The 25,221-nt window shown below is 47.4% G+C and overlaps 1 protein-coding gene across 1 annotated transcript in view; it reads left to right on the plus strand.

The window, feature by feature from the left end:
• VAT1L (vesicle amine transport 1 like) overlaps positions 1 to 25,221 on the plus strand; it is a 157,242-nt gene that overhangs the window by 64,222 nt on the left and 67,799 nt on the right. Inside the window, exons 4-7 of the mRNA XM_062177894.1 lie at positions 7,316 to 7,458; positions 18,470 to 18,573; positions 20,920 to 20,975; positions 24,511 to 24,705. Of these exons, the coding sequence (XP_062033878.1) occupies positions 7,316 to 7,458; positions 18,470 to 18,573; positions 20,920 to 20,975; positions 24,511 to 24,705 (498 nt within the window). The remainder of the gene's footprint in view (positions 1 to 7,315; positions 7,459 to 18,469; positions 18,574 to 20,919; positions 20,976 to 24,510; positions 24,706 to 25,221) is intronic.

Below are 25,221 nucleotides of genomic sequence, written 5' to 3' on the forward strand. Positions count from 1 at the left end.
GCTTGGGCCCATGTACCTATGTGGCAGACCTACATAGAGTTCCAGGCTCCTGGCTCCAGCCTGGTCCAACTCCAGCCATCACAGCCATTTGGGGAGTGACCGACTGGATGAAAGAGGTGTATGTGTGTGTGTGTGTGTGTGCCTACTTTTCAAATAAATAAATTTTAAAATCAATAAATATAAAAATGGTTGTGCTGAGTTATAGATAAACTTAAGACACATCTCAATCACAAGACACATCTCAGAACGAGAACTTTGATCATAGGAAGTACTTTCCTTTCCCTAGTCTGGTCTCTCCCCAACAGGGCCTACCCTTCACTTTAATGCATGCTCCTACTTCCTGTGTATTTTCAAAACATGCAATGCCCCCAAATGGTCTTATTCCAGTGGTTGGAATTGATGTTCTCACTCCCATGGTTTACCTATGTGATTATACTTTTATCTGCATATTTATCTTATCACTATGTGCTGTCTCAATTAGAATGGGCAGGGACCACAAATAAGCAGCTCACCTTCCCGTCTCCAGCTCCTCTCACAGCATCTGATGTGTTAGGGGCACTCGTCAAAGCCCTGTGGTGATGGAATGAGTGACTCAGTCAAGTGACAGAGGGGCTGAGATGGGAAATCAGCCAGGAGAAAAGACAGGGAAGAGGGTTCCAGAGAGGGCCATGTATGTGCAAGGATGCCATGGGGAGAGAAAGTGGAGCTTTGGAAGAAATGGGGGTTAAAGCTAAAGTTCCCAAGAAACAAGGCTGTGGAGGTAGACAGTGTCTACATCACAGAGACTGCTCAGTCATCCATGATTTTTCTCTTAACTGAAGCCTTATGCTGAATGTTGAGTCTCAGTGCACTGATAGAATTATCTATTGTCAACGCCCCCTTCGTGGGTAACCCGAAACTTAGCTAGGCTCCGTCCCAATTCCAATTCTGTTACAGCTAAAACTGCTACTTTTCCCGAACTTAATATGCACCAGGAAGCACACTAAGCCTTTTATAGGGATGCAGTCACTTCTCTAGTCACTTGTCTACTGTGCCAAGCTTTTCTAGAACAACATCTTGCTTTGAACTGCTAGTCTGTTGGTGAGAGTAACAGCTCATCCTGAAACAGCTCCCTAACAACTGTCCCCATGTTTTCTATCTTTGCTCTGCTTGAAGAGATCCCTGCAGCCCTGGAGCAAGGAGTGAGTGGATGGAAAGCTGACTGAATATCTGTTTGTCCATGTAAACCTGGGACAAAGATCTCCCAGGAGTGGATCAAGGAGGCTTCCAGACTGATGCTAAGCACCCCTGGTTTTCTCTGAGATTTCAGTCCCTGGGTTTAACAACTTGAGACAATGTGAGTGCTTAGCTGGATGGAGAAGACTCCTTAGAGTGGGTGGGAGTCAGGGATACCTGGGTTTAACTGCAGCTTTTCCATTTACAAGCCAAGCAGTCTTGACCAATTTTCTTTCCCTCCTTGAAGCCCCACTTTTAGGTGTAAAAGGGAAACAAGAAATACTGACTGTAAAAGTGGGTTAAGGATTTAGTGAAGCACTTGTTTAAGACCTGGCGCATGGCAAGACAAAAGAAATTGCTGCTCTTACTGCGATATTGTTAAGCTCTTGGAGCAGGATCCTTTGTTCAAAAGAGGGAAGAAGAGTCAATTGAGAACAAGTACATGCAAACCTCCTTTTACTGCTGGTGCCGGGGAAACATATTGTCTTGTTCACTTTATGTGCTGGGTCTGGAATTAAATTGCAAATTCCTTTTTATTGAAAGTTCACTGTCTTCCCCAAATGTTTATTGAGTCCATGCTTTGTGGTAAGCAGGTAGGAGAGGAGAGATACATGAGGTGCTGCTCCTGACTCACCTTGAGAGCCAGAAAGGGAGGTACAGATTTTCCGACCATGTGAGGGAAAGCGCTTGTCTGTGAACTGCAGAAGAGTGGGTATTGTTTGTTTTGAAAGATTATTGAGGGGGCTTGCATTGTGGCATTAGCAGGTAAAGGCACCACCTGAGATACCAACTTTCTATAAGGTGCAAGTTCCAATTCCAGCTGCTCCACATCTGACCCAGCTCCCCGTTAATGTGCCCAGGAAACCAGCGGAAGATGGCCCAAGTACTTGGGCCTCTGTACCCACATGGGTGACCTGGAAAAAGCTCCTGGCTTCAGCCTGCCCTAGTCCTGGTCATTGTGGCCATTTAGGGAGTGAAACAGAAGAGGAAAGATCTCTCTCTCTCTGTGTCTCTCCTCCTCTCTCTCTAACTCTGACATTCCAAATAAATAAGTAAATCTTAAAAAATAATCATTTAGGATCTTGTAAGAGATTTTTGTTGCCTCAGAGAGTTGATGGAGAACTAAAGGGCTCCAAAAAGATGTGTACTGAGTTTGTGTTTTCAACACATTATTCATATAATATATTTATTATTTAATTTATATAAATATATACTTATATGATATATTATGTTTATATAGCACATTCATTATGTAAATTATATTACTATAATTCTGTTACTGAATATATATATATAATTACATATATATACTAATTATTCAATACATTTAATACCAATACATAATGCTAATTGTACATTATTCTAATTATATATAATTGTTTTGTGTTTACATTTCATATACTTACAAGATTTACTATACAACACTGGTATGTTATACATGACAATGTAAATTTATAAATAACCCAGATTCATCACATCCTCTTTTTTGAACCCCAAATCTCTCTCTCTTGAAAATGGAAGTGGAAAGGCTTGGCTTGGGCCAGAGCATGCACGTGTTCACTGTGTGCTGTATTTCAGTTGCACAATGCCAAAGCCCAGGATGGCTGCAAAGCAATGAGGAGGGCTGCCCTACTGCAGGTGCTCATTCACCCATTCAACCAGTGCTACCACACACCTGCTGTGTGCCCGGCCTTGCCCTGGGTACTGGGGTACAGAGCTGCCTAAGACACAGTCAGTGAGTCCCTCAGAGTCCCCGCTTCACAGAGCTCCCAGACAGAAGGCTTGGGGGCCACTTCCCTGGGGGAGGAGCCACCCGGACCTGTGGGGGCACCAAACTAACTCTGCCTGGGAGGCTGGAAAGGGTTCCTGGGAGAGAAGATGCCTAAGGAGGAGCCGCTCTATTTGAAGGAGAGAGAGGAAGGAAGGGCAAAAGCATGCAAGGAAACTGGCATTGAAACTAAAATAGCATGAACTATTCGGGAGTTGATTGATGATAGTGGATAAGCTACTAGTGGTAATACAATAATAATGCTAAGAGGAGTCTTGACAGCAGTAATAGCAATTTTTACTGAGAATTTCCATTCTAAATCTTTGATGCATTGTATCATGTAATTCCACAAGTATCCCAGAATGTCTATGGCATAACTGCTCACAAATTTAAGACAAGCAAATAGAAGTTTCAAGGTGTTGCTCAGTGGGTGAGCACAGCAGCCAGTAGCAAAGAAGACCAAGCTCTTACTCTGGTAGCCTTGGAGGAGGCAGTTCTGTCAACGTCAGCTTCCTCGTTAGTAAAACAAGGTTAAAGGCTCATTCTGAGAATAGTGGCACAGCACCAGGCTCATGGCAAGTTTTGATCAGCAGTGCCTGAAGTCCTATGTGTTATAGGGAGCAAATATTGGAAAAGTGGAAAGAAATATGCTAATGAAGCAGGTGGATCCGATCACAGATAAACTCAAGGGTGTGCACTAGATTCTGAAAGTCATGACAGGCCCTGGGAAATTTCAAAACGAATAGTGAAATGCTGAGTGCTGTGTTTGGGAAGAGTCGCTTTGGGCACAGGAGTACGCATGGATGCAGCCGTGCCAGGCAGAAGGTGTTGTTATCATCCAGGGGAGTGGATGTGAAGACCCAGCCTTGGAATCGACCATCACAGAGGGTGTCCGGGAGAAAGAAAGAAGACACTGACTGTGGGGGTGAGGGAGGAGGAGTCCAAGGCGATGCCCAGATTCCTGGCTTTAGGGATGGGTGAATGGTATCGTGCAACCCGCCAAACTGGGGAATGCAGTAAGAGGAGTGAAACAGGTTGAACTTGGCCCCTCCCTGTCCACAGATTGGAGTCCTAACCCATGGGACCTCAGAATGTGACCTTATTTGAAGACAAGGTTTTCACAGAAGTGATCAAGTTAAAGTGGAGTCTTTTGGATGGGCCCTCACTCAGTATGACTGATATCCTTGTAAAAAGGGGACATTTGGCAAAGATGGGCATAGATGGAAGATGATGTAGAGAAAAGATGGCCATTGGCAAGCCAAGGAGAAAGGCTTAGAACAGATCAGCCTTCAGAAGGGACCAACTGTGCCACACCGTGATTTTGGACTTTGAGTCCCCAGAATGGAGAAGAGATTTCTGTTGTTTAGGGCACCCGGTGTGTTTTACTGTGTTACAGCAGCCCTCACAAACTAGTCCCAGCACAAGCAGTAATGTATTTGGAGACAGCCATGAGTTTGATGTACAGTTTAGGTGGCAGCCAGGAGAGACACCTATCAAAAATGGTAGTGAGAGGCCGGCGCCGCAGCTCACTAGGCTAATCCTCCACCTTGTGGCGCGAGCACACCAGGTTCTAGTCCCGGTCGGGGCTCCGGTTCTGTCCCGGCTGCCCCTCTTCTAGGCCAGCTCTCTGCTGTGGCCAGGGAGTGCAGTAGAGGATGGCTCAAGTGCTTGGGTCCTGCACCCCATGGGAGACCAGGATAGGCACCTGGCTCCTGCCATCGGATCAGCACGGTGCGCCGGCCACAGTGCGCCAGCCGCGGCAGCCATTGGAGGGTGAACCAATGGCAAGGGAAGACCTTTCTCTCTGTCTCTCTCTCTCTCACTGTCCACTCTGCCTGTCAAAAAATTTTTAAAAAATGGTAGTGAGATATGAAAACCCATAACTCCACGGGCAGCTTGCAACCAGAGATGATGATGTGCTAGTCATTTCTGATGCTCTGGCATCTACAGCAGTAAGAATCTGACACATGGAAGTTTAAAGCAAAGTTAAATGACGAAAAGCCATGTTTACCCAAGGACACAGAACAGACGAGACTATAAGGATAAATAAAATGAGTCAAATTCTAGTTTGCCATTGCAGTATTAACAAGGTTATCCTGGCCAGCGCCATGGCTTAACAGGCTAATCCTCCGCCTACCAACACCGGCACACCGGGTTATAGTCCCAGTCAGGGCGCCGGATTCTGTCCCAGTCAGGGCACCGGATTCTGTCCCAGTTGCTCCTCTTCCAGGCCAGCTCTCTGCTATGGCCCGGGAGTGCAGTGGAGGATGGCCCAAGTGCTTGGGCCCTGCACCCCATGGGAGACCAGGAGAAGCACCTGGCTCCTGGCTTCAGATCAGCATGGTGCGCCAGCCGCAGCGCGCCAGCCGCAGCGGCCATTGGAGGGTGAACCAATGGCAAAGGAAGACCTTTCTCTCTGTCTCTCTCTCACTGTCCACTCTGCCTGTCAAAAATTTAAAAAAATAAAAAAAAATAATAAGTGTCAGTTCACATTAAAAAAAACAAAAGGTTATCCCAAGCCCTATCAACATGGAGCTGTCACTGTGAGACAACTGAATTTTAGAGAAATTCTGTGTTGTTTGCAAATGTTTATAGTCACAAGGAACCATAGTCCCCCTCTTTGTTTTATAAAATCTAGAATAAAAAATTAGACAAATACCAAGTTATTCTTAGAACAGGGAACTGTGGTTTGTCTAGAGTGTCAGGTCCATGCCCAGGCTCTGAAATGTTGACCTCCAAGTAAGCATGCCAGTGACATATCTATTTTAGGGAGCAATTTAAAAGTCTGCTTAGCTTAAAATGTCAAAATAAGGAGACAGCATGGCATAATAGAAAATGGCAATAACTAGAAGTCAGGAGACCTTGCTTGGAATCCCAGATGTACCTTTGAAAAACTAGGTGGCCTTAACCTTTCGAGTGTCCTTTCCCGCATCTATAAGACAGTGATGGGGAGAAGGTACTTGGATGATCTTCCAATTCTGACATTCTGTAATTCTCTCAGTGTTGTCTTTAATTGCAACATTTCCATAAATTGACCTGCCAACCTGAATTAGTCCACCACCATGAAGACATGAAAATAAGATGATGGCGGAAATTAATATTGTAGATGACTTTGGTAGAATAATTTCCCTGAAGATGGTGGATGGAACACTGGGAAAAGACTGCCTGGCTCTAGAATACAACTTCATTACCAGCAAATTGGATTTTACTGGAAGATCTTTGAATGAATGTGGTCACAGTATTTTGTCCAACAACTTAAATTTTGACCATGTTGAAAAAGATAGGGAAAATCACCCACTCCTCACTGTATTTGTGAGTTCCCCCTGGGCTGTTGAATATTTAAAACTCATCTTGACCTTTTCTTTATATGCCTGGATGTTTCAGCTCTGAATATAATAAGCCCTTTAGGGGGAATGATAACTAAGATTTATGAAGTATCTACTAAGTGTTTCGTTCTGTGCTGGGTCCTTGGTCTGTGTTACGTAAACCCTCATTTAACACCTCCCTGTAGCAGATGTTGTCAGTCATACTTATCTGTCTACACCCAATTCAACATGCTGAAGGTTACTTATGGGGGTCTCATGTGGTCGTGGGAGCACCCTTGACATGTGAAGACGAGCCAGATGTACGTGAGAATTACTGGTGGAGAAGCAGCCCTCAATCAATAGCACATGGAAATCTGTTGGATCAATACTTTGGGCTCCTCACCCCTCAGCTATGATCATCTGAGGTGTATTCTATGTTTGTTCATGGAGTTCCCTAGCATGTATGAGCCCCAGGAGTCCATGATGGATGTGGTCCTGATAGCAAGTTCTTTCCTGATTGCCTTCCTCATCTGTGTTAATCCCATGTTCTTTCCTGAGACCATCTTACAAATAAAGCACTCACATTCAAATGTTTGTGTTGTGGTCTGCTTCTGGGAACTCCAAGACATCTTCTGAGATATCTATGGAGCAGGTAGCATTATTGTCACTGTATGGCTCACTGTGGTTAACTAATAGTAAGTCTAGGCCCTGAGGTGTGGATGACCCCCATTGTCTTTCTTCCACACTTGTGGATCCCAACCAAGGAAGATTTTTGCCCTCCAAAGGACATTTTGCAGTATCTCAACAGTTTGTGTTGTCACAACTTGGAGGATAGGGATACTGGAATCTAGTGGGTAGATGCCCGGGATGCTGCTAAGCATCCTACAATGAATATATTGGCCATGCCCAACAAAGGCTAAAAGATGTCAGCAATGCCAAAGATGAGCACTTCTGCTCCACAACCAGCAGGACTGCTAGCTAGATGGTGACTCTGATGGCTGACTTGCCTACTGTACTTCACTTGCAGGGCCAGGCCGTGGCTCAGCTGTGCTCCACCATCCCCAACGTGACTGTCTTTGGAACAGCTTCTACCTTCAAGCATGAAGCAATCAAAGACTCAGTGACCCACCTCTTCGACAGAAATGCAGACTATGTGCAAGAAGTAAAAAGGTAAGGTGTTTGCTCTGGAGAGCACCAGGCTGGCCCTTGGTTTTCTCTTGAAGAACACGTGCATCCATTTAAAAGGCTGCTAAGAATAGTGATAGAACACACATACATATATTGGGGAGCTTAGTGTCCCTAGCTCTCTGCCCAATACTGCACATGTCTTAGCTCATGTAATCCTCTTAAATCCTAGTATTATCCCTGAGGAACAAAGCAGCTGCGTAACTTGCAAAGCCAAAACATTAAAGCAGTGCTAGCTGCTAATGCACTGTCTCAACACATAGAAGTTTACTTCTCATTCAATCATGTAACTGCCTAAGGTGGATGTTTGGTGGATGCTCTTCCGGAAATAGTCAGGGACCCAGGGTTTTTGTTCCCCTGTTGTCTTGGGTCTACAGTCCTTTGCTTCCTGCTGGTAAATGGGGAAACAGCACAGAAGCACCATGAATGGGAGCTTTGTTGGGTTTGTCCCAGAAGGAATACTTGTGCTGCTCATATTCTATTGCTAGTTCTCAGCTCCTTTGGCCACACCTTACTGAAAGCAAACTGGAAACCTTGTATTTAGCGCTGTGCCCAGGCAGGCCTGCACAGCTAGTAAACACTGAAACCTGGACTCAAACCGGGCATTCTGACTTTGGAGCTCAGGCTCTTGCTGTATACACAGTGCTCCTCTGAAGAGTGAAGCCCAACTGGAGAGGCCACCTGTAGAAGTGACAGGGTGCAGAGAGGTCTGTTCTACAAAGGGAATGTCACATGCATGCATACTGAGGTGTGCAAGTGCCTCTGAAGCTGAGAGAACTGCAAGAAAGATTAATGGGGGTACAAGTCCCAGGAGGTCTGGTTGCCCGGGCAAGTTATGGATGGAAAAGGGGCACGTGGGGTGGGGGATGTAAGGGATGGAGAGGCAGGAGGTGAGCCTGGGAAAGGCGACAGATGTCAGGTGCACATGAAGACTTCATATGCCAAGCCATGGAGTGTGGAGGCCCACCTGGGTGCGTCCAAGAGTCCCTGAGGGACCAAAGTGGTGACAGGATCAGACTGGGGTTTTGGACAATCGCTGGTGCTGTGCAGAGAATGAAGGCAGGCGTGAAGCTGGGAAGTCCATCAGCAGGCTTTGCCACCTGATCCATGTCCCACCTGTGATCCTGAAGTTACTGATCAGGTGGGTGTTAACACAGTGATTTGGTGGAAAATCCAGTTGGCAGCAAGATTTCAGATGATTTGTATGTCTCACTGCTGCTGCTCTTCAGGGCTCGCCACTCACGGTCAGGATCTGCTCTATTCAGAGCTCCTGAGGGGACTCCGAGATGACCCAGAGCTATTACTGCAATATGGTCACTTACCAGCACTAAATTTTAAGGAACAGTTAAGTTGCCCAGCTAGCATGGATAAACAGTTCCCTCAACACACAGATTTAGATGGAAAATTTAAAGGTCAGAGAGGATGAGAGTTGGTTAACTAAAGTGACAGGTTCAGACCAGATTTGGTGAAAGTTGGGCCATGCTTAGCAAGGAGAGTCTTCCCATGGTCTGAATTTCCTGGTCTGTTTCAAAATTTTGAAGTAGTAATTTGCATACAACATACAGTGGTCCCAATGTTTCCAGCAGGACATGACATTATAGCATGAAAGATAGCTATGAGAAGTCCACCCTCTGTTTCTCACATGTCTAGAGGTTGCCGGATGATTTTAAAGACTTCCATCTGTCTGGTTCAGAACTCTCTGGCAGTTCTCTGCACTTTTTTTTTTTTCTTTTTTCTTTTTGACAGGCAGAGTGGATAGTGAGAGAGAGACAGAGAGAAAGGTCTTCCTTTTTGCCGTTGGTTCACCCTCCAATGGCCGCTGCGGCCAGCGCATCTCGCTGATCCGAAGCCAGGAGCCAGGTGCTTCTCCTGGTCTCCCATGCGGGTGCAGGGCCCAAGGACTTGGGCCATCCTCCACTGTCTTCCCGGGCCTCCACTGCCTTCCCGGGCCATAGCGGAGAGCTGGCATGGAAGAGGGGCAACCGGGATAGAATCCGGCACCCCAAGCGGGACTAGAACCCGGTGTGCCGGCACCACAAGTCAGAGGATTAGCCTGTTAAGCCACGGCGCCGGCCTGCACTTTCAACTTGAGTCTGTCAAGCTATGGTCTGGAAAATGAACTATTCTCTGTTCTTATCTTCTCTTGCACTCTCTTAAATGACATTTTTTGCAAGCAGGCTTTCACCGATTCGTGGACTCTCCTGCTAAATAAATATGCTTGAGTATCTGTGATGGGCTAGGTTCTGTGTTAGGAAAAGAGATCAGGCAAAAACTACCTCGAGAATCCCTGATCTCCAGCTCCAGCATGGAGTTGTTGAGGGACAGTGCTTTTTTCTTCATACTATTTGTTGAATGCTTTACTTAGTGTAGGGCTAATCTTATGAATATAAAGTAAATTGAAAATAAGTCTTTGTAAAAACTAAGAGTGGGAATAGGAGAGGGAGGAGGAAGAAGGGTTGGAGTGTGGGTGGGAGGGAGGATAGGATGGGAAGTATCACTATGTTCCTAAGTCTGTATATATGAAATGCATGAAAAGTGTATACCTTAAATGAAATTTTAAAAAATTCAAACTCTCTAGGGAATCCAGGGAGTTCCACGTTTGAGAAATGCAAGGTGCCGGAGAACACTCAGACGTAAGGGCCATGAAAGGATGAGGTTTGGGCTGAGAAAGGATGAGAAGCTGCCCAGGGAAGGGCGTGTATTATGGTCCTGGGTGCATTTGGGAGTCCGGAAGAGGCCAGTGCAGCCGGGGGAGGGAGGACGTGGGAGTAGTGGGAGAAGAGGGTCAGGAGATGGCGGTTCTCCCCACAGAGGACAGCTGTACCCAGCCAGCCCCTGCCCTGGCCATTTACCAGGCAACTGCTCCGTCTGCCGTCTCCTCACTGCCTTTGCTCTGTTTCTCACACATCTGAATCGGTGATTTCCCTGCTGTCAGAAGAGCAGAGCCTAGCGTACCTGAGACCCACCCACCGCCACCTTCCTGCAGATGCGATCCCAGCAATCCTTGTGCTTTTATCTTGAGACCTGGGATTATGTCAAATACCTAAGAATACGTTTATGCCTGCTTTCCCAGTAGCCCTACCCTCGGGAAAGCAGGAGATAAAAGCTACAGATTCAAAGCTGCCTGTGGCAAGGCCAGGTGCTGCTTCTGCTTCCCGGTCACAGCCTGGCACTGTGTTGCCAGGGTAAGTCCTGGCATTGTCTGCAACTGTGAAAATTCCAAGGCGGCCTCCGCTGTGTGCAGAAGAGAACTAGATCAGATTATGCTGCACCCACAGACTTCGGCATTATGCAGCCCCTTACAAATGACAATTATGAAGGCTGTCACAGAACAGAAAAATGCCTATGGTAGCACAGCATACTGACAGAAAAGCAGAATGCCAAATTCCAGCTACACGGTGATCATAGCTTTGTGCAAATTCTCGTGCATATGGACATCCAATGAAAGAACAGGGGAAATATGCACCCGCTAGCATGCAATGGGGAGAGAAGGGAATGCAGGGTGATTCCCTTTTATTTTTTGATCATTAATATTGTTCCACTTCTACGTGTACGGTGAACTAGAAAAATGTAATAAAATGTTTTGAGATGAAAACTCTTTTATAAACCAACCAGTAAGTCTCTTTTGAATGCCTCTCAGCCTTGATCCAGGCATTGTAAGGGTAACAGAAAAAAACGTTTATGATACAGACTGAACTTTCTCTCTGTGCTGGGGGAAGGCAAGCAAGAGGTGGAAGCTTTGAGTTGTGTGCACCTGTCTGTAAGGGCTTCAGAAGTAAGGAGAGAGAGGTCAGCGCAGGCCTGAGAGGCACAGCCCCAGGGAGGTGCTGGGGGAGTGGGCAGTAAGGACAGCTGGGACAGGGCAGTGCAGACAACAGCAGCTGCCCTTTGCTGGTCTCCTCTCACACTGCCGACCAGTGATGAGAACATTTCAAATCAACTAATTAGAGAGACAGAGCACTCCCATCTGTTGGTTCACTCCCCAGAGGCTCACAACCGCTGGGGTTGTGGCTGGTTAAGTCAGGAGCTAGGACATCAAACCAGGTCTTCTATGTGGGTGGCAGGGACCCAATTACTTGAGCCACCACCTGCTGCCTCCCAGGTTCTGTACAAGCAGGAAGCTGGAATCAGGAGCGGAACCCAGGGCTGGGTTCTGACGTGGGACGTGGGCATCTTAACCAGCACCTTAACCGCTAGGCTACCCACCTGCTCCTGATTCCAGCACTTCGTGTGTGCCTGAGGCAGTCCTGCAAGGCAAAAATTCCCCATTTCCAGTTAGAGAAGCCGAGTCCCAGGAGGAGATCTGGCCTCAAAGCTGTGTGAGACCACGCGCTTTCTATTTTGCCAAACTCCTCTTGCGGGACAAGAGGACTTGAAACTTTTGGGTGGGAAGGATATGTTGATTATATCGGGGCAGGAGTGGTGATCTCACAGGTGAGGACAGAAGTCACCACTCACCAGCCTGTCCACTTTAATGGGCAATTTACTGCAGGTCACTTCTTGTCTCCATGAGGCTGTTGAAAGAGAAAAAAAAAATGCTTAAAAAAAAGCATGTTTAGCCGGCGCCGCAGCTAAATAGGCTAATCCTCCTCCTTGCGGCGCCCGCACCCAGGGTTCTAGTCCCGGTTGCTCCTCTTCCAGGCCAGCTCTCTGCTGTGGCCCGGGAGTGCAGTGGAGGATGGCCCAAGTGCTTGGGCCCTGCACCTGCATGGGAGACCAGGAAAAGCACCTGGCTCCTGCCTTCGGATCAGCATGGTGCACCGGCCGCAGCGCGCTGGCCGCGACAGCCATTGGAGGGTGAACCAACAGCAAAGGAAGACCTTTCTCTCTGTCTCTCTCTCTCACTGTCCACTCTGCCTGTCAAAAAGAAAAAAAAAAAAAAGCATGTTTAAATTTCATCTGGTGGGAAATGGTTACACTGCATCATGTCTGCCTTTACATGCATGAAGTCATTCATTCAAGTGTTATTGATGTCGGCAGACGGGCTGCAGAGACCAGTGGTGAGCCAGACACACGGGTCTCTGGACTTGATGTTTGTAGACTAGTGGGTCCGATTGCTCAGCGGGGGGTTGCTGGACCCCTAACAGGGCCCCACAGGAGAACACAGGTGAGCAGCGTCTAAATGGAAGCCCAAAGAACATATGGGAACTGGCTTTGGGGCATGCCCCACTTGAAGGAGATGTCGATGGCACCCCAGATGCCACAGCACGGAGGCTGCGGAGCCCTCACCCATGCCTCTCCTGCATCCTAGCATCGCACACTGCCTGCCCCATGCCTTCCAACAGGCAGCCTGGCTCCTCAGCGGCCCACAGGCCAGCTGCACCCCGGCCACGGCCATAGCCACGTGAGAGTGAGTGTGGGTGTGAGTAGCAGGAAGGAGCAGAGCAGTGGGAGGGGAACTGCGATAGTCCCCTCCATCTAGATAAAAGTGCATTCAGAGAGACAGGGGAGTGGAAGTCAGGGTCACAAAAAGGAGAGTTGACCCTGGGCAGGGCCAAGGGCAGGGCCAAGGGCAGGGCCAAAGGCAGGACTCACCCCTCCCCCATGAGTAATGGCTTTATCAGAACCGACCACCCCTGGGGGTGAATTCCTCCCTGGCCCCTGTGGGTAGGGAGCAGAGAGGCAGCATTCACAGTGGAGCGATGGGGCTGGGGTGTGCGGACAAAGGAAGGACACACAGGAAGCTCTGAGTTCAGCAATTCCAAAATATCTCATTGCAGAATTTGGCCGGAGGATCCCTGAGCCGGGGCTATTTGTGTTTCCTTTTAAAATCCACAGAGATTTATGACAGCGGGAGAAAGCTGGCATGGAAACCACCGTGCTTGCACCTCCGCCCCAGCCTTCCATGTTTTATGTAATCATTATACCTACGCAGGCAGGATGCACATGGCCAGAGATGGGGGTGGGCCGGTGGGGAGGGGCGCTTGTGCCTCTCATGATTTCATTTCTTCTGGCCAGAGCCCTATTTGGGGGCTTTCCACTGTGAGCCCTCCATGTGAAGGGTTGCTCCCAGGGCTGCTGCTGGGAGGGACTGGGCCCTGTGCAATGGCCCCAGCAGAGTCCGGTTCAATGCGGTCCATTTATTCAGCGTGGGAGGATGGGATGGGGATAAAGCACTGTTACCCGAAGGCACATTCCTGCCCCCAAAGCAGCAGTGTCTGCTGGAATGCTTGCACAGCGATGGCCCCAGCGCCACCACCCTCAGGTCCCTGGAGAAGACATCTGCCCCTACCCAGCTTCTCCCCCACGCCAGAATCCATCTCCCCTACTTCTCCTGACTCACCCACCCCAGTCTTCCAAAAGATGCAGCCAGGGGGAGATGTGTGGTTTCTATGGCCCTTGTGCACGTACACCCCCCTCCCCATCATATGTGGTTCAGCTGCAGAGATGCCCAAGGAGAGGTGGGGAGGTTTATAGTTAGGGTTAGGGTTAGAGGGGGCAGAATTCAGCATTTTATTAGGCGCTCACTCCCAGGAGAGCAGACGCACTGCTTAATTCATCCATCATGAGGCCAGGGTCCTCAGGGCATATGCCCCTCTTAAAGATCCCGCCTTTTAATACTGTTACAAGGACAATTAAGTTCCCTACACATCATTCTGGGGGCGGGGAGCACATTCCAACACTGGCCTCTCCTAGGAGCCCACAAGCCCCCAGATGTGAGGGGAAATGGGCCTTCGTATACATCCTCCCAGCTCCGCACACCCAGTGCCTTGCCTGAAGTACCCAGCAATGGTTGTCCAGTGGCTGAAAATCTAGGGCAAGTGTTTGTGACCCTGATATTGGGCCTCTCCCATAATCCCGGAGGAAAAATAGCTTGAAAATGGAGCCCTCTTGGGCTGGATGTCTGGAAGAGCAAGGTCAAACTCTGGGAGTGGGTGTGGTGCAGAAGGTTAAGCTGCCCCTTAGGATGCGTGCATCCCCAGAGTGCCTGATTCAAATCCTGACTCCTCTGCTTCTGACCCAGGTTCCTCCTCAAGTACCCCAGGAGACAGCCAATGATGGTTCAAGTGCTTGGGCATTCTGCCATCCGTGTGGAAGACCTGGATGGAGTCCTGGGCTCCTATCTACAAATTGGCCCATCACTGGCTGTTGTGGGCATTTTGGGAGTGAACCAGTAGATAGAAGATCTAAAAAACTCTCTCTCTCTCTGTCAATTATATGAAAATAAATACACATTAAAAGAAAACAAGATCAAAATCTGGATACATATGTGTTTATTTTAAGACAACACTGAATTCTTCAAAGACTAAAAGCAACTGACAGCTTCCCAGAACCGCCTGCCAGAGTGATGCTTCCGAAATCTCACTGCTTGAATGCTTATTAAGTCTGAGATTGAGAGTGGTGAAAAATCCATCCGCCCTGATGTCTGATTAGACCTAGATCTGGGTGCCAGCAGTGGTAGCTGCATAAGCTTGGGTGAGGTGCCCAATGCAGGCTGTGGAGACTAATTATGAGATAGCCGGTGTACAGCAGAGAGTTCAAGGAGGCTTGGGGCTAGAGATGTGGAACGGCTGGGCTGAATGTCTCATCCATTCATCGCATCCCTCATACATTCACTCAACACACTCCTGTTGAGCATCCGCGCTACATCCATTCGGACGAGAGGGCCCACAACTGGAACAAGAGCAGCATGATTTGGGTCCTGACACACAGGGCTCATTATTTTGGCGGAAGACACAGTCAACACATAAGTAAGCAAATGGATAAAATGATTATAGCACAAGATACATACTGGAAAACTATCCCCACAGTAGACGCCAATGCATAAAGAGAACTAACCTGTAGGTGAATTAAGGGTGAGGGCTGCTGACTCCCATGGGAAGGTTAGTTACTGCTCCCCTGGGGAGCCCATGCGCGAGTGAGCCAACTCTAGGGAGAGCTGGGAAAGACTTTTCAGGCAGCAGTCACAGCACGTGCAAAGGTCCTGAGGTAGGAAAGTTTCAGAACAGTCAGAAAGCTAAAATGCCTTGTGCTGTTAGTGGGTGGGGAAGTGGGCAGGAATTTGTAGGTCTACCCCTGCCGTGGACAGCTTTTGCATCTCTGCAGAGTCAGAGCCTAGAGGATAGGGCAATAGGCTGATGTGGAGCGGCTAATACAAGGAAGTGTGGTTGGCAGTTTTGGAGAGAGAATGTGGACCCATCAGTAGAATACAGATATGAGAAGCATTAGGGAAGAAGGGCAAACTCAGTACTGGGGCAGATCCATGAGGGGTTTCCTCGAAGATACATACAGCCTAAACTTGGCAAAGGGGTCCCTGACTTCAGAAGTCATCAGGCAGCCAGGGGACAGGTCTTGGAGAAATGGAGCTCACAGGGAGGACTGGCTCACAAAGGAGGGCTGCCTGGTAGAAGCAGAGCAAGCTCCCACTCCCTCCAGAGGGAGCAAACCTGGCATAAAACAAACCCAGGCAGCAACGAAGGAGACAGGAAAATAGTTACTCGGTGCACATCACATGCCAGGTGGCAAAACTTATCAGCTTGTGGAAGGCCCCAGCCTAGGACATACCCCAGAGTGTACGTGCTCCACCTGCAGCAAGCCCCCTTTATCTTCTCCTGTCAGCCACACTGGCTGCTTCCCAGTCTCCCTCCCACCCCAGGGCCTTTGCACATGCTCTTCACACTGCCTGAATGCTGTTCTCCGCACACTTTATCTAGTTATCTCCTTCAGTTCTTCAGAGATGCCTTCTCTGGTAACCCTGGTTGGAAAAATCCCCAGTACACAGTTCTACAGCACTTTTGTGGCACATCCATTTCAGCTTCATTTTTATTTCGGTGATTATTGGTGAATGTGTCTGCAAAGAGGAAAAATCAAGCTTGACTTTGCCACTCCATCCCCCAGTGCCACGTGTGGTGCTCAGCACTGAACATTTAATGCACAAAATAATTAATAAAATATGCTGGCTCGGCTCCTGAGTAGCTGAGTTAGAACGGTGGCTCTCCCAGTGTGGGGCTGGGACCACCAGCAGCGCCTGGGCATTTGTTAGAAATGTGCATCTTGAGCTGGCGCTGCGGCTCAATAGGCTAATCCTCTGCCTTGCGGTGCTGGCACACCAGGTTCTAGTCCCAATTGGGGCTCCAGATTCTGTCCCGGTTGCCCCTCTTCCAGGCCAGCTCTCTGCTGTGGCCCGGGAGGGCAGTGGAGGATGGCCCAAGTGCTTGGGTCCTGCACCCCATGGGAGACCAGGAGAAGCACCTGGCTCCTGCCTTGGGATCAGCGTGGTGCACAGGCCACAGCGTGTCGGCCTCGGCAGCCATTGGAGAGTGAACCAACAGCAAAGGAAGACCTTTCTCTCTGTCTCTCTCTCTCACTGTCCACTCTGCCTGTCAAAAAAAAGAAAGAAAGAAAGAAAGAAAGAAAGAAAGAAAGAAAGAAAGAAAGAAAGAAAGAAAGAAAGAAAGAAAGAAAGAAAGAGAAATGTGCATCTTGAGCATCCCCCTCAGACCTGCTACATCAGAAAGTCACAGACAAGGTGAACAGTTGCCATCTGTGTTTGACAGTTCCTTCAGGCAGTTCCCTCCTACGCTAAGGTGTGAGACCTGCTGTCCCAACTCTCTGGTTCTGAACTTCCAAGTGAGACAACGGAAGTCCAACCAGTGCAGGTATCAGCCGTATTAGGCAGGAAGCCAAGTTGATGGTTTAGATGAGCCTTGGTGATGGGCTAGATTTTTAACATGACTCGAGGGCTTTGGAAGGACACATTCCCAAAAAGACTCGGCTGTCACTGGACATGGGACAGCCACCTCAGTGTCTGAGTCCAGGAGATGCACCTGCGGGTTCCTCGTGACAACTGAACCAGGACCTAGCTGTTGACAATGCCTGCACTTTGCAGGGGTGAGCATGGGGGGAATCCTTGCTCAGATGAGATAATCCTGCAAACTCAGAAACCTGGAGAGCGCTGCCCTTCTCAGAACAGGGCAGAGCACAGCCATAATAGGAATTTCCATGCTCATGAATATCTCCCTTACAGTCTCCAGTTCTCTCCTGTCATGTCTTCTAACAGGCAGAGCTCAGCAAATGTTTGCTAAGTGCATTAGTGATTAAGAGAATCAATGAATGTATAAATAAATGAATAGAACAAGAGATCAGCAAACACTTTGTTTGTTTAAGAGAGCAAATGTGGATTTCCCCTACTCTACCTCCTTCCGTTGCTGTAGGAAGATTGCCTCAATTCAACCTTTTTCCTCTAAAAGTCAGTTGTAGGTTTGACCTGAAGATGTTTGTAGGTCAGATAAATGTGCCTTTATTTCTTCTGTCTCTGAGAAGAGAGGAAAACACAGCTCTGCTACATCGTCAGCTCCAGGAAGCCAGGAACATGGTTTTGTTCGTGACTCCAGCCTTAGCACCTTGGACAGAGCCTGCCACATAGCCTTTGCTCCAGAAATAGACGCTGTGCACTTGTCAGATGGCAAGCTAAGCCAAGTAATTTTTGGTTACCGCTTTTCATTCTTACTACAAAGAAACATAGTAATTCTGCTTTGCAAAACAGAAAGCCAAGGCTCAGAGAAGTTGATGGAGGCAGCTACATACAAACCCAGACCCTCTGGTTCTAATGCCCACATTAACTGTCCTACCCCAGGCTTGCTGCCGGTAGCAGCTACCAACCAGATCTTAGCTGTGTGGTGGTATTCTGATACAGATCTCCCTGACTTATGATGGGTTCATTTATGATCTTTTTATACTTTAAGTTGGTGTGGAAGCCATACTTACTTGATGGAAACCACACTTCGAATTTTGAATCTGGATCTTTTCCTGGGCTAGGGAGATGAGGTACAACACTCTTGTGATACCAAGCGGTGGTAGTGAGCTGCAGCCCCCGATTAGCCCTGGCGGCTCAAGGACAATGACTGGTACCCCCTGGGCTTCTGCCATTGTGACTTCTGGAGCTCTTGCTGTTCTTGGCTCTCTGAGTCAAACAATGTGACCCAAAAGGGAAAGGGCTGGGTGGTTAGCTTCCTGATGCACTGCAGTAATTCTGCCTTGTCTTCTTACCATTTAGAATTTCTTCTGAAGGTGTGGACATTGTTTTGGATTGCCTGTGTGGGGACAATACCGGGAAAGGCCTCAGTCTTCTCAAACCTCTGGGAACATACATTTTATATGGTGAGTGCTACAAAGAAGAAGGACCATGGTCAGCAACAGGAGATGCTGTGCTTGTGCCTACAGGCAAAGGGCTATGAAAAATGAAGCAAGCTGATATGTTGGGGTAGGGAGCGTATGGGTGTTTAATTTTTCAATGTTCTCTATTGTATCACTATAGTTGTTTTCAATTACAAAACAACTTAGGTGCCTAGTGCCTTCTATGCTACCATTTCAAAAGGGATACAGCAAGGCCAGGCAAATGTGAACACTGAGATGAGCTGTTTAAGGGACTTGACCCATGGAAGTTGTCACAGATAGAAAATACCAAAGGCTTCAAAGGAAGTTCAGAAATGAAGGCATGAAGGACCTGGTGTGAATGGAGAAGTGGAGGTAGGATATGGAAGTTCAGAAATGAAGGCATGAAGGACCTGGTGTGAATGGAGAAGTGGAGGTAGGATATGGAAGTTCAGAAATGAAGGCATGAAGGACCTGGTGTGAATGGAGAAGTGGAGGTAGGATATGGAAGTTTCAAGGGGGATTCTTCCCCATTGGAGCCGAAGTTGTAAAGGCCAGGCTCTCCTGCCTCCAGGTTCTCCTGTGAGTCCTAAATGAATTCAGCACATGTCCAGTTCCATCTGCTTCCATATTTACCTCTGTGTTCTTGGGTCTGAGGGAGATTTATGAAAAACCACTGGGTGCAACTTTTCTTCAGAACAACTATGGCAAATGAGTGTCTAGAGCCTCATTCTCTTCTCTGTCTTAGGCACGCAAACTAAAGTAAACATTAGTCTCTCTCGGGGTCAACAAAAGCCATGTGTCATGTTCTAAAACAAAGTGATAGAAGAGCTATCTGATATTTGAAATTCTTGGCACTTCTATTGTAGGTACAATAGAAATTGAGCTTCACTGTTGGGTAGCTTATATTTTTTTAAAAAATCCTTTGCTATTAGCTGAGAAGCTTATAAAAGAGATATTTATAGGCACAATAGAATTGAGCCCAAACTTTGGATACCTTGGGAAAAAATTACTCATTTCCCTGCTCTTAGCTGAGGAGCTTATAAAAGAGATGTTTGTGGGGTATAAACATTCAAGCATTTTTCTGTTGTCATCAGATTATTGTAATAGAAAGAAACTCACACCCACTAGACAGGTGAACATTCCATTGCTGGAATGTTCTGGTAATTTCGATCCTGGCTGTATATATACTTGGAAACAGATGCATAATTTAATATTATTATGGATGAAAAACACTTAGGAGGGTTAGTGCACAGTTCAGGGCTATCAGCTGTGACTAACCTATGAGTCAAATGCAGATGGAAAATTTATTCAGCCTTACTTGTCACGTACGGGGACTTCGGTTTTTGCCCCAGGTCTGTGACATCATTTTGGTGAATTCAACTTGATTATCTCAGAATTATCTAATTCATTAAATGAATAACTTGGTCACTAGATCATCAGAGTCGGGAGCTGTGACTCCAGGTGGTAGACACCACATCAGAGCAGAGGCACTGGTCAGCTACTCGCTTACCCAGGTCAAAACATTAAAACTGTGGGGTTTTTTTTCCTTTGAGTATCTCACTCCTGAATCTTTGAGGACAGGCCAGAGAAGTTGTTGAAAAGGCAGTTTGTGGTATCTGAACATCCCAGCAGTGAGAGCTCTCCCATCACCCCACAAAGGCGTGTTCTCATCGAGACAGCATCCTAGGGAATCTTACTCCACCCACCACCTGCCCTCTGAATCTCACTGCCTCCGGTTACTGAAACTCAGCTTCTGACACCATTTGTCTCCCATGGTTCGCACCCCTCTGCCTCGATTTCCTTGGAGATGACATACTGGGCACCGGGTGCATCATTCCTTGGCTTCTGAGCTGATTTCCACCCTCACCTGCTGTCAGCCGTACTTTGGTTTTCCCACCCATTGAAATTATCTGCCTTTTCTGCCACCCCTCAAATGGCCAGCCTAGATCATGACCCAAGGCCTCTCACTTGCCAGGGAATCAAATTCAAAACCCTAAAGTAGGTTCACACAGGAGTTCCTTTCTACTCACAAAAAACAAAGGAAGACGACGTTTCAGCGACGCATTACTGTATTAAAACCTTGTCCTTGGTCATACTCTTGCTATTGACCCAATTTTCTAAAATAATGAAATGGGTACCAGGAAAGATGTCACTCTCTCTTTGTCTCAGGGATACCTCACTAAAATAGTGGGACTAGTGTCCCATTCCCACTCCCCTCATTTGGCAAAACTGAATTATATCTGTTTTAAAGCTTTTGCCAGTCTGACCCACAAGCACCATTTGTCCACGCATATCAACAAGTGTTGATTTTCATTAGCAACGACTTGATTTGGGCTTTTCTGTTTGCAGGCTCATCCAACATGGTAACTGGAGAGACCAAGAGCTTCTTCAGCTTTGCCAAATCAGTAAGTATCCATGCAGGTGAAACGTGCTGTGCTGGTGTGCTGGTGTGCATTCTGTGAGCTCCTTCTTCTTTACACATTAACCTAATCCTGTTCGTGCTTCATTTGCATCATTCATTTTCAGTACAGCCTGTGTCCTTTCTCTGCTCACAGCACCAGGCAGGACCAAGGCTTGGGCTATTTATGGCCTAAATGAAGCAGAGGTAGGAGTGTCAGTGAAATCCCAAAAAGCCTTGATGTTTTCAGCAGAGATGGCTCCAGGGTTGGCGTTTCCAAACATCAGTTCAAAATGAACTCGGCTGTAGCATTTTATTTGTTTCTTAGAGAAACCAGCTTCCTAGTTTAGTCACTTTCTCACCAGGTTTATGGGTTCCATGTAGTTGAGGTTCTCTGTGATCTCATCCTACCAAGTTAGAGACAGAAGTGGGGATCCTACAAGTTTAACAAGTTCCCAGGATGATTTTTAGGCAAGGGCAAGTTCATGAAGCACTGTCTCAGGAGAACATATCCTGAACACAGTAGATACTTTGACTGACAAGCCACTTCCCTGGGCATTCACCCCAATAGGCACCTACTCAGAGGTGCACTCCCTCCCAGCACTGTACTTCCAGGAACTAAACCACTCCAGCCTCAAAATTATGCAGCCCGTGAGTTTATTCACTCACTTGCAAACGTTCTCTGAGTGTCTGGTACATGTGACATTGAGCCAGGCACCAGGTATCACAGTGGACTTCTGGCCCTTACATTCTACTGAGGGGGACAAACCCAGAACGGGCAAGACATTTTATCAACATGGCACTTTAAATGGCTCTCAAACCTCAGGATGGCGTGAGCACAGGTGGCTGAAATGGAACAGGGCAGCATGGTGCAGAGGTATCTTGAATAGAATGGTCGGGCAAAATCATGGAGCACAGTATTCATTCTACACATTCATTCTGTGGGTACTCACATGCCCCCTAAGAGCCAGCTCTGGCTGCTGGAAACTTCCCTCCCAAAATTAAACCAAAGGGTTCCCATTTGCATTTGGGCTTGAACGTCTGGGGCAAGAATAATCTGGGCTCCAACACCTCTTGGAGAAGAAGAACATTTCTTGCAGAAGAACAGAGCACAGTGGAAGCTGCTGTCTGCAGTGTCCCCTGAACATGGTGCTGTCCACTCGCAGCTGTTTTGTTGCTGTGCCTGTAATTAACGCGATGCTGAGACTGCTGTGAGTAGCCATGCTGCTCCCAAATCACATGCAATTATAAGAAGTGTTTTCCCTTTCTCCCCTAAATGCACAGTCCCGACAAACACAATGTTAACAAAATAATTGCAGTGTGCTTGCGCTCGGTGAAGGCATTCGTAACAACACGGCCAGCAGGAGACGGATTCTCCTCTGCCCAAAACACAGACGCCCGTTACCAGAAAACTTAGTGGCTGGAGGTCAAGAATGAACACTGCTCCCTTTCAGAGGCCTGGTCCAATGCTCTGGTTAGTGAAAAGCAGATTGGAGAGACGCCATGCCAAACGGTGGGATGTGACTTTGCTCTGGGAAGTTCTAAAAACTTTGTTCTACACATGCAATAAAAACAAACACTTAGACTCAGGGATTTCTCCCTCGGCTCTCTGAATTATGTAGCCTCTGAAAAGCTTGCCCTTCATTCTTCGTGACAGGTGCCGTCGGCTTTTAGGCCACAGTGTGACACTGACACTTGAAATTCACATTTGGAGAGCAGTCTGACCCCAGACCCAGACTCTCTACATCAAAAACGTCCCTTTCAAATTCAAATCATAATAAAAATTGTTTATGTTCCTGACGCTCCTAGCTCATGCACTGACTGCTCAATGACCCCGGGAGGTACAGTGAAGAAACTGGGCACAGAGAGGTCGAGAGACTTGCTGAAAGTCACACTGCTACTAAGTGGCAGAGTGGGGATGGATTCCACACTGAGTACGTGGCTCTAGAACTCTCTTACCAACAGCTGTGTGGCAATTGTGGCTTCCACTGTGAATCAGGTTAGGAGCCATTTGTCAAGATATGGCCAAATGCACAGCTTTTCTTGAGCCGCCCCCACACCCTTGCAAAAGTACCTTGGTAGAAAGTATCTGTATGAGCCTCAGCCTGGTTTCTGAACTGTCTTTCCCACATTTATTTTCCTTCTCAATTACAAACAAAAAAAATTTTTAGCAAAATCCTTTTATTTTTGTGAGCCTCCTGAATTCTTTTTGGAAAGGAAAAACCATTTCTGTAGGTTGTCGATGGGCACTTTACTTATTTTCACACCTGAAGGGGGAGATGAGAGACAGCACGGAGACACACCCACTCCCCAGCTGCGTGTTCCCCACCCAGGACTTCAGGCTGGGGCTTCTCAACCTCACCGCTATTGATCTGCGAGCTGGGTCATTCTTTAAGGGCTGCCATGGGCACGATGGGATATTCAGTGGCATCCTTGGCTTCTAAAGCCAAGGGTAATTGCCTTATCCATCACTGCAACCAAGCGTATCCGCAAATATCACCAGACATCTCCTAGGAGGCAGAAGTGTCTCCAATTGTGGACCACTGGTTTAGTCCCAACACTGATTGCCCTGCTCCTCATGCCGTCCCTTCTTCCTATGTTACCCTCCCTTACTCCACTTTGCCTGATAAATTCCTCCCCACTCCCAGTGTTTGTCTTGCCATTATTCCCCTGCTAGCAAAGCTGCTCCTACAGTCAGAATGGTGCCCCAGTGTGGGGCCTTACCATGTGCCCCAACCCTTTGTAAACTTCTCTGTCACCCTGTTCCCTTCCCCAAGTCCAACATCACTTCATCACCACCACCATTGACTGAGCCACATGTTTTACACTTAATTTAAAATGCGATTCCAGAGTCGTTGGAGGCCACATCCTGCCACTGTACTCAGCTGAGAAAAATGAAGCAGAAAGGGTAACAGGGAATAAGCTGCAGAGCCGGGACTCAGCTCCAGGGCTGATGATGCAAACCATATCAGTAACATTGTAGCAGCATGTGGCCAGGCCTAGGTTGTGCTCCTTATCCAAAAAGTCTGGGACCAGCAGTGTTTCAGATGTGGGAATGTTTTAGGTTTTGGAATAACACAGTATCTTCAGGACAAATTCTCTTATGTTTCATTCATGCTTTACCACACACACAGACTGGAGGTAATTTTATACATTATTTTTACCGTGCTTGTATTTTGATTGTGACAGGTCAGATGAGGCCAGGTGTGGCATCATGCTGGAGCTCAGAGAGTTTTGGATTTAGCAGCACTGGGGACTCCAGATTTTCAGATTGGGGATGCTCAGCCTGTCATTGGCTATGGACTCTTCTTTCCTACCTAGAGCCTGAGTTTATCATCGCCACCGTCTGTTGTCTCTCACACACTCATAGCAGTGTCTAGAGTAAGAACCAGGAAATTTCAAAAAGTACACCCACAGGAGCTGCCTCTTGGCCAGCTGGAGTCTGCCCCACTGCAGCTCAGCTTCCCCTGCAGCAGCTGACCGTGTTGGCAACACGGCCCTGTGTGTAGTCTTCAGTAACCCAGCACCATCTCTCCTTTCAGTGGTGGCAGGTGGAGAAAGTGAACCCCATCAAGCTGTACGAAGAGAACAAAGTCATTGCAGGGTTTTCCCTGCTAAATCTGCTCTTCAAACAGGGCCGAGCCGGCCTCATTCGAGGAGTGGTGGACAAGCTCCTAGCGCTGTACAACCAGAAGAAGATCAAGCCCGTGGTCGACTCCCTCTGGGCCCTGGAGGAGGTAAGGATGGGGCTTTTCCTCAGCAAATAACCACCTATTTTCAGTCCAGGCAGGTGTGAGCAGCCAAAGTCAAGGGTGTTTCAAAAAGTTCATGGGAAATGGAAACTAAAAGATAAGTTTATTTTAGTGTAAAAAGTATTGAAATCCATTCATTTGAGGACTCTTCAAAAAGCTTATGAGAAATGCATATTAAAGACTATTTGGGGATTGCTATACATTTTTGCACAAAACAAACATCCTTTAATCCTGTTTTTCCATGAACATTTTGAAGTACACTTGTATAATCTTTTGCTACATGATCTTTATCTATATTTGTTTGAAATTAGGACCGTAAAAAGTCATTGCCCCATAGTAAAGGACTTTGGGTGTAAGAACTACTTAAGTTCCTCCATTGTTCCTAGGCTGTGTGCCTCATTTGGGACATGAACCTTCACCAAGTGGCCACCGATGGTTGATGGATGTGCTCAGTTCACTTTGGTTATACTGCTGCGGTGTTATGTATATTGTTGTCTTGTG

Source organism: Lepus europaeus, chromosome 19, assembly GCF_033115175.1.
Source record: "Lepus europaeus isolate LE1 chromosome 19, mLepTim1.pri, whole genome shotgun sequence".
Classification (NCBI taxonomy): Eukaryota; Metazoa; Chordata; class Mammalia; order Lagomorpha; family Leporidae; genus Lepus; species Lepus europaeus.